Source organism: Pleurodeles waltl, chromosome 7 (assembly GCF_031143425.1).
Source record: "Pleurodeles waltl isolate 20211129_DDA chromosome 7, aPleWal1.hap1.20221129, whole genome shotgun sequence".
Classification (NCBI taxonomy): domain Eukaryota; kingdom Metazoa; phylum Chordata; class Amphibia; order Caudata; family Salamandridae; genus Pleurodeles; species Pleurodeles waltl.
In genome coordinates this window covers 122,099,985-122,113,260 of record NC_090446.1, presented here as the reverse complement: position 1 = coordinate 122,113,260, position 13,276 = coordinate 122,099,985, and the positions used below count along the sequence as shown (strand labels likewise).

At 45.3% G+C, this 13,276-nt stretch overlaps 1 protein-coding gene across 1 annotated transcript in view; it reads left to right on the top strand.

The window, feature by feature from the left end:
* PRPF6 (pre-mRNA processing factor 6) overlaps positions 1 to 13,276 on the top strand; it is a 594,778-nt gene that overhangs the window by 580,155 nt on the left and 1,347 nt on the right. Inside the window, exon 20 of the mRNA XM_069243240.1 lies at positions 9,028 to 9,154. Coding sequence (XP_069099341.1) covers positions 9,028 to 9,154 — 127 coding nt within the window. The remainder of the gene's footprint in view (positions 1 to 9,027; positions 9,155 to 13,276) is intronic.

Below are 13,276 nucleotides of genomic sequence, written 5' to 3'. Positions count from 1 at the left end.
ATGAACAGATATGCCCATGAGATGTCTAGTTCTATTACTAGATATTACAAGTGAACAGGGAAGCCATCTTAAGGTTTCTACTGGGCACTGGTCATTATGAGTTTCCCAGCTGCATAATGGCTTCACTGAAACCTAAGGTGTTTGGTATCAAAAACTTCATTGTAATAAATCCATACTGATGCCACTATTGGATTTTTTATAACTTAGACCCAGAGGGCACCTTAGAAGTGCTCCCTAATTAACCTACTAGTCCTCTAGGGCGCTGGCTGACTGGTATCGACCAGCCTGCCACCACAGACGAGTTTCAGACCCCATGAAGGTGAGAGTCTGGCACTCAGAGGTCAGAAACAATGCCTGCTCCAGAGGAAGGTGTTATCACCTCCTCCAGCAGAAGGCTAGTAAATCGTCATACCAAGAACAGGGACTTACAAGTCCCTGCCACTTTTGATATGTGATTCCGACTTACCCAGGTTGTGGGGGATGTCACCCCCTCTCCTGAGGCCCATTTGGCACCAAGATGAGGCAAAGATGCAAGAACTGTGGACTGCCCCGCCACCCCCCCCCCCCCCCCATACTTACCCGCTCACAAATGTCAGTAGCCACTTCCCTGCACTAGAAGGCACCAACTGTGAATATCTGGTTCTCCGTTTTGCTGACCATTGGTCCACTGAGGGAGTGCAGCCCCATCAACCTAGTCTGTCTTCGAGGCGCTGAGCCTGCCCGGAGCCTCCCTGCACCAATACCCAGAGCACCCCAGCCAGCTGCATGCACCAAGGCTTGTTTAGTGTCCAGGCCAGACACCAATACATCAAGACAGACCTGCTGATGGGGGACGTCCACATCACCAAGGCCAGCACAGAGAATGGCCCTGCTGTCCTGTTTTCCACATCACCAAGTCGAGCCCAAGAAGTGAGAGCCTTTAACACCAGTGACCCGCCAGACATAACACCTCTGCACCGAAGCCCTACATCCTGAGTCCGAGCCAACCAACGGTGCCCCTGGCTCCAGAGACCCTCAAGAACCGAGCCCTTCTTTGGGTCCAGCTGGACTTGTCACTCAGTCTGAACTTGCACCACCGCTAGGAACACTTCAGCACCCGGACACACCAGGGCAGGTAACTCAAAACTGCTAGTGATTCTAAGGACCTTGACCCCCTACTTACCTTAAGTCCTGAACAGTCCTGTAAGTTGTTGACAAGGGATCCTATGCAGTGTATGTTCTCCCCATAGGATAACATTACAGCATTCGAGGCTCATGCCTCAAATTAGACAGCTGTATTTTCTAAGTGTTGAAATATCGCTAACTCAAAATTTTGATCTCTAAATGAAGATAAAAATCTACATTATTTTTCTAAATTGGTCTTGAGTTTCTTCTTGAGTGTGTGTCTCATTGATTGACTCTGTGTTCAACAAATGCTTAGCACTACCCTCTGATAAACCTAAACTGCTCACCCTTACTACCACAAAAGAGAGCACTTAGGGTTATTACTTTAACCTGTCAATCAATAAGGGTCGCCTCTACTACCTGCATAGTGTACCCGTACATTGGTACACTGCATAGATAGCCAACTTCCTACAGCATCCATTTGTGTCTGGAAAATCTCCTGGTGAGGGTTATTGTGCCCATGGGTTCCATCGTCCTATCTCCACGGAGTATGGTCAGCAACCTTTGCTGTCTTGGCATCATCAAACAGGTTTCAGCACCAAACCTTGCTTGGGAAAAGAGGTAAGTAAAACAATGGACAAAAGAAGTCCAGCCATGCCAGCAAATGACTTTACCAGAGTTTATAACTGGTGTAGTGGTAAGGATCAGATCTTTTCATTGTTAATACACAACATAACCTCTAACCAATTGGTGCTAAATTTGCTCTGGTACAGTTGCCAGTTAGAATTAATCACCAAACCAAAAAGCCACAAGCCCTGCTAAACCTTCATGAAGGCCAGTCCTCAACCCTCGCCTTCAAGAGTGTGACAAGCAATATGTAGGAAGCTGACTCTTTATGTGATGTAGCCATAACTAGCTATACATTGTAAAGAGTCCAGGGATTCCCTCGCGAGTGGATAGGAGCTTGCTATGCAATCCCAAAGTGCTTTATTAGGAGGTAGTGTGGTGGAGCAGCCTTAGGCTTAACACAAAGGAGTGCAAGACATTTACAAATACACCCAATAGTCAATAAATGAGACGCACGACTAAAGAAGGAGATCCACACCAATCTATACAAATAGCAAGTATCCTAATATATGTTTAGGTATCAGAGAAAAATCATTCTGGTAAGTATGTTTTTAAATATACATTCTTTTCACTTTAGAAAGTGGGCACTTGGTGCAATTTCTGTGTTCTGCAATGTTATCCTATGGAATAAAGGACAAGTGCTGCAAACAGGTATAGTACAACGACTTACAGGGCCAATCTCCAGGTGTTAAGGTGGGTGGTGGGCAAGGTTCAAGGTAGCATCAGCAGTCCACCACCAATGGCACAAGGGCCGCCGGGGGCAGGGTGCAAAATAGCGTTGGGTGCCCATGGCGTTTCAATAGCGATCGGTCTCTGCTGGAAAAAACTGCAGGCTATGGCTAGGAAGCCAGTCGGACTTAGCCAGGAAAAGGACTTGGGCCTTACAATGCTCGGGTACAGGGGACACACCTTTGGTCTTCCTCTTCACTGCCTAGGGGCGATGGGTGTTGAGGAGTCTTCAGGTGTTGCATTCTTCTTACCGGAACGGTCGCGGTGGAGGGGGCCTGTGTGCAGAGGCTGCAGGTGTCATCGAAGAGTCCAAGTGGTCAAACCATGGTGGTCTCGAACTCTGGAAGGCTGGGGACCTTGTTGGCACCGGTGGCCCACTTCAACTCGGACCAGAGGCGGCATGTGCAGTGGTGGCTTCTGGTGTCGGGTTTTGGCGGTTCCGGAGGCCTGAGAGTCCCTTCTTTGGAGTTTGTGGGAGAACAGGTCCCCTTGTCACTGGAGGTCTTTGGTCTTTGTCGAAGGCAGGGAATCCTTCTGGGTTTCTGGAGTCAGGAGTTGCAGGACAGGTAGACTTCAACAACATTGATGCAGGCAGGCCGTCAGATTTGGTACTAGGTCAGCTACTTCTTCTCTCCTCTCTACTTTGGCAGCTTTTCAGTGTGCTTGGTCTTCTTAGGTTGTCAGGATGGCTTCTCTGGTGCCAAGGCTCCCCTTAATACTGAATTGAGGGGTGTTAGGGGAGTGTAGGGTTTTAACCAATGAGCTACTGACGTTTGGGGTCACTACCCCCCCTATATGACCACTTCCTGTGGGAAGTGGGCATAACCTTTGTCCCAGAATTCCTAGATATGCCGTCACAAAAATGGCTACATCTGAAAAATCACATTCACCTTGTATTAGCCCACCTTAGCAGGTGGTACTAGACTGAGGGTGGCACGCCTACCTGACTAGCTAATTTATCTGCCTGTCCAGGTGCCAAAGAGGCTGTGGACAAAGGGGTCGGCTTCTTTCCTGTGAGGGGGAGTCAAATTTGCATTTCAAAGGTGGCAGCCCTTTGAGGCTTGCTGCCGTAGGAAGGCTATTCAGCAGGTCATTCTGTGGAAGGGGGTTATACCCTCTTCCCGGATGGGCCTTTGTTCTGGGCCTCCTGAGAACAGAAGGCCCTCGCCCTAGGAGGTCATAACAGTGTCTCGGTGGCAGGCTGTCAGAAACTAGTCAGCAAATACACCAGAGGCTGGTAGATTTTCAGTGGGCACCTTTAAGGTACCCTCTGGGTGCATGTATTGATAAATCCATCACTGGAATCAGTGTAGGTTTATCCATACAAGATGTTTGACACCAAACGTCCCTATTTTCAGTGAAGCCATCATGTAGCTGGGGAACTCGTTTTTACCAGTGTGATTGTTTAAAATGGCTTCCCTGGTCACTTTCACTGGCAGTAATAGAACTGACCAGCACAGGGGCATATCCGTTAATGCAGTTATGCCCTCCCATGTAAGCTAAATCTCCCTGCTTTGGGACTGTCAGGCCTGCTGTAGGGGTGACTTACAAATATTACAAACAATTTTAGGTGACATGGCACACAGGGATGTGTGACATGTCATGTTTTCACCTTTGTCTGCACCAAGACACGCAGCCTGCTACGCAGCCAGGCATGTGCTTGCTGAGGGGGAAAGGGATCCATTAGGGTGGCACAATTTGTGCTGCAGCCCTTAGGGGACCCTCTTTAGTACCTCAGGCCCCCAGGTACCAGGGGTATAATTTACTAGGGACTTACAGAGAATTTGACAGTTGGGGAAACAATTGTTCAGATTTGGGAGAGACATCTGGCCCTGGGGACCTAGTTAACAGGAATCCAGTGCACTTTCAGTCGAAATCTCATCATGTAGCAGTCAAAAAGTTGGGACAAAAGAGCCACTTTCCGACACAGTACAGCTAGGAGTTTGGGTAATAGAAAGTGTGGTAGCAAATGTGATTTGAAGATTATGAACTGTGAAATTGATGTATTGGAACATTCTTCCTTTGATTGACTGGAAAGTGTACTTTTAACCTGTGTTGTGCAGTATACGTTTTGATCTTGTATAAAATTTTATTTCAATAGAAAAATGACTTATGCATTGCTTTTGTCTGAGTTATTAAATCAAAATCTGATAATCTTTTGGACCCACTGTAAAGGAAAAATGATTGATGCGGTCTGCTGAGCATTGTCAGCGCAGCTCTTCCAGGAGCCTTTGATGTATAGCATGTGATTAATTAGGATATTTCATCCATGACTAAGGAAATAATGTGTCCCTATCAGAGCTTCTACGTGGCCTCACTCTGAGGCTTTCACCATTTTGAATCCAAGTGCCTTATTTATTTGCGTGCAGCTAAAAATCTGTGCAATAAAAACGGCTCAATATTCTTCTCTGAGACACAGCAGTGATGTTTGCTAGTCTTTGTGTTTCATTGGTTTAACTAAGGTTATGTTTATTTTAAATCTAAACCATAAAACACCGCACACAGGGACCGATCTTAAGTGGTGACTTGTAGCATACTTATAGCCACCTAGTGAAAGAAGTGTTTGAGATACTTAAATGGTTGCAAACAATATTCCGTTGACCATTTGGTAGAAGTTGTTAGTGGATTGGAGGAAGGAACTTTGATTACTGGTAGTAGGGGTCATAGGGAGATTTACAGAAACCAGCACAGAGTTTGGCATTACTGTGAAATGAATTCTGAAGTAATGAATCTCTAAAAGATCCATTGAAGAGAAGGAAAAGCTGTTTCCATGTACTGGTATTTGTCAAATAGGTAATCCCACCCAGATTCTTAACATTCTATCCTTGCTTTTACCCGGGACCATTGTGTCATCACAAAGGTTGTGAGAAAGTAGCCTCTTTCTAGCCTTGTTACCCCCACTTTTGGCCTGTTTGTGAGTGTATGTCAGGGTGTTTTCACTGTCTCACTGGGATCCTGCTAGCCAGGGCCCAGTGCTCATAGTGAAAACCCTATGTTTTCAGTATGTTTGTTATGTGTCACTGGGACCCTGCTAGTCAGGACCCCAGTGCTCAAAAGTTTGTGGCCTATATGTATGTGTTCCCTGTGTGGTGCCATTTCCTTACACTGAGGCTCTGCTAACCAGAACCTCAGTGGTTATGCTCTCTCATTTCTTTCAAATTGTCACTAACAGTCTAGTGACCAATTTTACCAATTTACATTGGCTTACTGGAACACCATTATAATTCCCTAGTATATGGTACTGAGGTACCCAGGGTATTGGGGTTCCAGGAGATCCCTATGGGCTGCAGCATTTCTTTTGCCACTCATAGGGAGCTCTGACAATTCTTACACAGGCCTGCCACTGCAGCCTGAGTGAAATAACGTCCACGTTATTTCACAGCCATTTTACACTGCACTTAAGTACCTTATAAGTCACCTATATGTCTAACCTTTACCTGGTAAAGGTTAGGTGCAAAGTTACTTAGTGTGAGGGCACCCTGGCACTAGCCAAAGTGCCCCCACATTGTTCAGGGCCAATTCCCTGAACTTTGTGAGTGCGGGGACACCATTACACGCGTGCACTACATATAGGTCAATACCTATATGTAGCTTCACAATGGTAACTCCGAATATGGCCATGTAACATGTCTAAGATCATGGAATTGCCCCCTCTATGCCATCCTGGCATTGTTGGCACAATTCCATGATCCCAGTGGTCTGTACCACAGACCCTGGTACTGCCAAACTGCCTTTCCTGGGGTTTCACTGCAGCTGCTGCTGCTGCCAACCCCTCAGACAGGTTTCTGCCCCCCTGGGGTCAAGCCAGGCTTGTCCCAGGATGGCAGAACAAAGGACTTCCTCTGAGAGAGGGTGTTACACCCTCTCCCTTTGGAAAATGGTGTGAAGGCAGGGGAGGTGTAGCCTCCCCCAGCCTCTGGAAATGCTTTCTTGGGCACAGATGTGCCCAATTCTGCATTAGCCAGTCTACACCGGTTCAGGGACCCCTTAGCCCCTGCTCTGGCGCGAAACTGGACAAAGGAAAGGGGAGTGACCACTCCCCTGACCTGCACCTCCCCTGGGAGGTGTCCAGAGCTCCTCCAGTGTGCTCCAGACCTCTGCCATCTTGGAAACAGAGGTGCTGCTGGCACACTGGACTGCTCTGAGTGGCCAGTGCCACCAGGTGACGTCAGAGACTCCTTGTGATAGGCTCCTTCAGGTGTTGCTAGCCTATCCTCTCTCCTAAGTAGCCAAACCCTCTTTTCTGGCTATTTAGGGTCTCTGTCTCTGGGGAAACTTTAGATAACGAATGCAAGAGCTCAGCCGAGTTCCTCTGCATCTCTCTCTTCACCTTCTGATAAGGAATCGACTGCTGACCGCGCTGGAAGCCTGCAAAACTGCAACAAAGTAGCTAAGACGACTACTGCAACTCTGTAACGCTGATCCTGCCGCCTTCTCGACTGTTTTCCTGTTTGTGCATGCTGTGGGGGTAGTCTGCCTCCTCTCTGCACCAGAAGATCCGAAGAAATCTCCCGTGGGTCGACGGAATCTTCCCCCTGCAACCGCAGGCACCAAAAAGCTGCATTACCGGTCCCTTGGGTCTCCTCTCAGCACGACGAGCGAGGTCCCTCGAATCCAGCAACTCTGTCCAAGTGACTCCCACAGTCCAGTGACTCTTCAGTCCAAGTTTGGTGGAGGTAAGTCCTTGCCTCACCTCGCTAGACTGCATTGCTGGGAACCGCGACTTTTGCAGCTACTCCGGCCTACGTGCACTTCCGGTGGAAATCCTTTGTGCACAGTCCAGCCTGGGTCCACGGCACTCTAACCTGCATTGCACGACCTCCTAAGTTGTTCTCCGGCGACGTGGGACTTCTTTGTGCAACTTCGGGTGAGCACCGTTTCACGCATCCTCGTAGTGCCTGTTTCTGGCACTTCTCCGGGTGCTACCTGCTGCTGAGAGGGCTCCTTGTCTTGCTCGACGTCCCCTCTCTCTCCTGGTCCAATTTGCGACCTCCTGGTCCCTCCAGGGCCACAGCAGCGTCCAAAAACGCTAACTGCACGATTTGCAGCTAGCAAGGCTTGTTGGCGTTCTTTCGGCGGGAAAACACTTCTGCACGACTCTCGACGGCGAGAGGGATCCGTCCACCAAAGGGGAAGTCTCTAGCCCTTTTCGTTCCTGCAGAAACCTCAGCTTCTTCTGTCCAGTCGAAGCTTCTTTGCACCCACAGCTGGCATTTCCTGGGCATATGCCCATCTCCGACTTGCTTGTGACTTTTGGACTTGGTCCCCTTGTTCCACAGGTACCCTAGATTGGAAATCCACAGTTGTTGCATTGTTGGTTTGTGTCTTTCCTGCATTATTCCTCTAACACGACTTCCTTGTCCTAGGGGAACTTTAGTGCACTTTGCACTCACTTTTCAGGGTCTTGGGGAGGGCTAATTTTCTAACTCTCACTATTTTCTAATAGTCCCAGCGACCCTCTACAAGGTCACATAGGTTTGGGGTCCATTCGTGGTTCGCATTCCACTTTTGGAGTATATGGTTTGTGTTGCCCCTATCCTTATGTGTCCCCATTGCATCCTATTGTAACTATACATTGTTTGCACTGTTTTCTAAGACTATACTGCATATTTTTGCTATTGTGTATATATATCTTGTGTATATTTCCTATCCTCTCACTGAGGGTACACTCTAAGATACTTTGGCATATTGTCATAAAAATAAAGTACCTTTATTTTTAGTATAACTGTATATTGTGTTTTCTTATGATATTGTGCAAGTGACACTTGTGGTACTGTAGTAGCTTCACACGTCTCCTAGTTCAGCCTAAGCTGCTCTGCTAAGCTACCATTATCTATCAGCCTAAGCTGCTAGACACCCTATACACTAATAAGGGATAACTGGGCCTGGTGCAAGGTGCAAGTACCCCTTGGTACTCACTACAAGCCAGTCCAGACTCCTACAAAGGTGTGTCTGCATGTTTGCTCTTGAAAAAAAGTAAAAATGGCTACTTCAGGTAGATCCTCAGCTCCCAAAGTATGCCCAACTCACTAGAAATGTCTTAAGGGCTCAAGCACTCGCTTTGAAACTGATGTAGTTCTGAGCTTGGTGGTTTTCATTTTGACTGAAATTTTAAATAACATTTTGTACAAGTAGAAGGTAGAAAAACATATAAGTTTGAAAAAATATTGTTAAAAGTTGGTGTTGCAGAGCCTCAAGCAGACAACAGGAAATGGTTGTAAGGTATGAATATGGGGGAGGATCCCTTACTGGCGAGCTATTGTCACTGGTAAATTACTTTCCCTTTCTTGTTCATATCACTGGGCGGGTTTATGTTTAAGTACAAATAAAAATTCTTTGGAATTTCATCTCCAAATTAAACAATTTTAGATAATTATTTGAGTGACACCCTACTAGACGCTGTTTAGAATTTACGTAAAGGAGCCCCTATATGGTGGTTCTGCAGAGGGACATTTTTTCCTGTTGAGCCAAGTAGTTATTGAACAAAGGGCAACACAACACCAGTTATAGAGACAACCTTTGTAGAGTATCAAAGCTTTAACTTACTTTATTTGTCACCCTCCATAGGCTTTTCTGGAGTGAACGGAAGATCACTAAGGCTCGGGAATGGTTTCATCGCACAGTGAAGATCGATTCAGACCTAGGTGATGCCTGGGCCTTCTTCTACAAGTTCGAGCTGCAGCATGGCACAGAGGTGAGATGTGGTTTATTAGGGCAACCTGGAAGCAGCTGCCTACTTAGGGAACACTCTTCTCTTATTGTCCCCCACAGCCACGCACTGTTCCCGCTCTAGTCTGATTCTGTCTGTACTGGATAATTAAAAGCATGTGTTTAGAATATACATTTGAAGAAATAAAATATCCAAGCAGAGTCCTTCTGGGACTCGTCATTCACTGTAGGCATAGACCTTCTGTTACAAATGAATCAATAGGAGGTTTGGATTTTTTTTGTATCTCCAAATAATTCTCAAATTTCTCCAAAGCACTTTAATCAGTAGTGGTTCAATTTAATTACTGAAATCAACTGGAAATATGACCCTGCGTCGTCGTTATGGCACAGCCTATCCTTTCAAAGAAACAGCTTTGCAGTGAATTTTGTAGTTGTCAAAAACATTCTTAATAACATATCCATTGTCCTCTTGAGCAGTTAGCAGGCATTTTATAACGGTACTCTAACCAATGATGGAGCTAGTGGTTGAACAAAAGGAAAGTCTTGTTCGTTTACGTTTCAAGCCCTTTGTTTCCTGCCGATAAAATACAGCAGTGATATACGCTTAGATTGTGCAAGGTTTGAGCAGTTGGTTTGCTTATGTAAATTGATATGCTTGCGTATAGAGCTTAAGACATTACTATCTTGAAGGCCCTAGCTAATATTTAGAAAATGTTGTTTAAAAATTGTTTTCCTTTGTTCCTTAAAGCTGTGTGACTTATTGTATTGCAGAATATATGTGGCACTTTATACCGCTAGCAAGGACACAAAGTGCTTAAATTCTGATTGGGTTCTTTGCGTCCTTTCAGAGTGCATGGATTTTAGGGTGCGGGGTTATAATTTGGCCCATATGAATGGATTGGGTGAGATGTATCATTGTTGCAGATTTGCTCCAGTCATGGTTCAACAAACTGATAGTGGTGTTTAAACAAGAAGTGTTACAGGAAAGTGTGAGAATAGAAGCATCACATATTTATACCATGTTTTTAGGAGCTGTCTGGAACATACATTTATGTGAATGAATAGAGCTGGGTTTTAAACTTAGCTTCAAAAAGTTCAAGATACTGCCCGCAAGGGTCTACTTGACATGGAATTGGTGTTTGAGAAAAGCGATCTCTGGCTCAACAGTTACATTATGTGCCTATTCATTGTAGGGACCTGCGTGAAGCTTCTTGTTTTTGGGGAAATGTTGGGGGTAATCATTGAATGTCGCCCCTCTTGCACGATCTTGAGAAGAGAATAATAAAATTCTTATCTTTAGAAAATGTACCAAAGGTAGCCATCCTGAATGCCTATAGACTAGCATCAGATCTCAACTAAATTACCTGCATTGATCCCAGAAAGGAATGGGCCAGTTGTCTTCTGGTCTGTAGAAAATGTAATCGGACTCTGCTAGCTATGGCTTTTAATTCTGTCCTTTTAAACATACGCTTAGTACAGGTTTCCAGTGGTACTATAGAACACTGCCACCACTGCTGTGTGTTAACCCTACTACATACACAATAGTCCCTACTTATGAAGGCACATGTGGTGCACCCCTCTAGGTCTCAGCACAAGTGCATGGCCTTACTCTGTGCATATAAAAGATTAGTGATACTCTAGTGCCAAAACAAGAAACCAGGCAGGATGCATGCGAGCTGACACTTGGGTCGGGGGCATTCCTGCCCCAGCCCCTCCCAGGATAAAACTTAAGCACAGATCAGATATCTGTTCAGGCGCCCATATTTTCGAATTCACTGGCTCTTGCATTAAAGAAAACTGCATCCTTGACTGCCTTTGAGAAAGGACTAAAATTCTAGATGACTGGCACCAAGAGACCCCTTGTTTGGTGTGTGCAGAAAAATGTTATAATTTTTCTATTCATTATAGTTACTCACACCTCTTGTTTATGTACCTCCTACTTTTTCTTACCTTGATTTCTGGTCTGCTAGGATTGTTGGCCTATAATCCTCCGATCTTCCTCCACTTCGCTCTGGGCATCCAGAAGTTTGATGTTTGTCGTCTCTTCTGACTTCTGTTCTGTTTACTACCAGTCCTGTACTAATGCCCTTCTGTTACGACTGTTTCTTTATATCAGGTTTTGCGGCCTCCTGAAACCTTTCTCTGCTTTGCACTTACTCCATATCCCTGCTCGCTTTCAGCTTATACATGTATCTCGTCCTCCCATAGAACCCTAGCTACATTTCCCTTCTTACACTCCATTGAAATTACGTTTACCTTAATTACCACAAACTCACAAGAACTTCTGATATTCACTAGGCATTGAGTCTGCACATTTTGCCCTTTGTACCCTTCCCATCTACCTACCATTCTTTGGAAATAGATTTCAGTATACAGCCGTGCATATGCCTGGAGCTCTGGCAGAGATTGCCATTTAGATATTTTAGCACATCCGGAGTGTTTTTCATAATGACCAAATTGAAAGCGGTCACAGAGTGGATATTATGAAGCTCTTGATAACGGTAGATATTGCTTTGAAGCTAATGGTTGGTGCAGGCCCTCTCTGTGCTTATTGGAAAACTCATTCCTGGAAATACCCAAACGATTGCTACTCTCTGCGAACCCCTCTTCATTTTTTCTCTTTTTTTATTTTATCTTTGTTGACTTTCATTACTAAAATATACAACCATGTAAAACATGGCTTTGCAAGACCATTCAAAATATATTTTGAAAACAAAGCATGATTTAATTCTTTTCTTGGATATATTTAGGGAGGAGAGGTATATTAAGACACAATTTGGAACATTCTAATTTCCATATAACAAATGAAATTTGGCTCGCCCACATCAATGACCCTTATGCGGCCCCCTGTCTGCTCAAAAGAGAAGCATATTTTACACAGGCTGCAGTGTTGCAAGTGCCCCAGTCTTCCGTCAGGGGAGGAAGAGAAACAAAAAAGCTACAGGGTGGGGGAATGGTGAGTACAAAGTTGTGTGGTGCATAAAGTGGAAGTATAAGCAAGTTTAATAGAGTGCGGAAGGAAGGCATAGGATGGGGTGTGTTCATCTGCTCTTGGTTGTGGGTAGCCTACCAAGGGATGAGGAGAAGAGAAATAAGAACTGTTTGATTGACAAGGTGGGGGTTGAGGAACATGGCAGAATGGAAGAAGAGGTTGGAGGTGGCTTCCAGTGTTGGGCTGGCATTTCACGCTAACAGCTCTGCCACATGGATCAGCTTGAAAGGGCCAGTGTGGTCTTTTAAAAAAATTACTATTCTTAATCTTTTTTTTTTTGGTCCTATTATGGCCCACAAGATAAAAATAAAATTGCATTAAGGCCCTTTTTAGAGTCCCCAAAAGGCAACACTGCACACGATGGGGGACCACTTCAAACCTCCATCTTCAAACATCAACAATTTAAATGTCTGTAAATGAACTATGTAGATATTTCAGAATATATCTGAATTAGAAAAGCACAAATGAATCACATTGTTTGGTAATTCTGAAGTGCAGGGGAAACAAATATTTTAATACAAATAAAACAAATCGATACACCCGATGATAATATTTCCACATGTCATTGTCTGTGCGCTGCATACGTTTATCAGTAAAACTGTGTGTCTGTACAAATGTAATGGTCATTTCATATGAAGATGTGTTGTCTGTAATGGCAGTGTGTTACCACACCATGCATTTTCAACTCTACGCCACTCCATTCCACACTGCGCCACTGCATTCTACTCTTCATCACTCCACTCTACGCCACTTCACTATATGCCTCTCTACACCACTGTATGCCAATGCATGCTATGCCACGCTACTCCACTATGCACCACTCCACGGTACACAACTCCCCTCTGCAACACTGCACTGTATGCCAGTGCATTCTATTCTGTACCGCTCACCTCTGCACCAGTAAACTCTATGCTAATCTACTTTAATCTACTGTGCACTCTTCGCCACTGTGCTCCACTCTGCTTCACTCTACAGCACTGCACTGTATGCCGATAAACGCTACTCTGCAGCACCTTCCGCCACTGCACTTGAGCCATTGAACTCTACATCACTGTACTCTGAGCCACTGCACTCCACCCTGCACTGCTCCACTCTATGCCATTACACTCTACTCTGCACCATTCTACTCTGTGCCACTGCACTCTACATCACTGC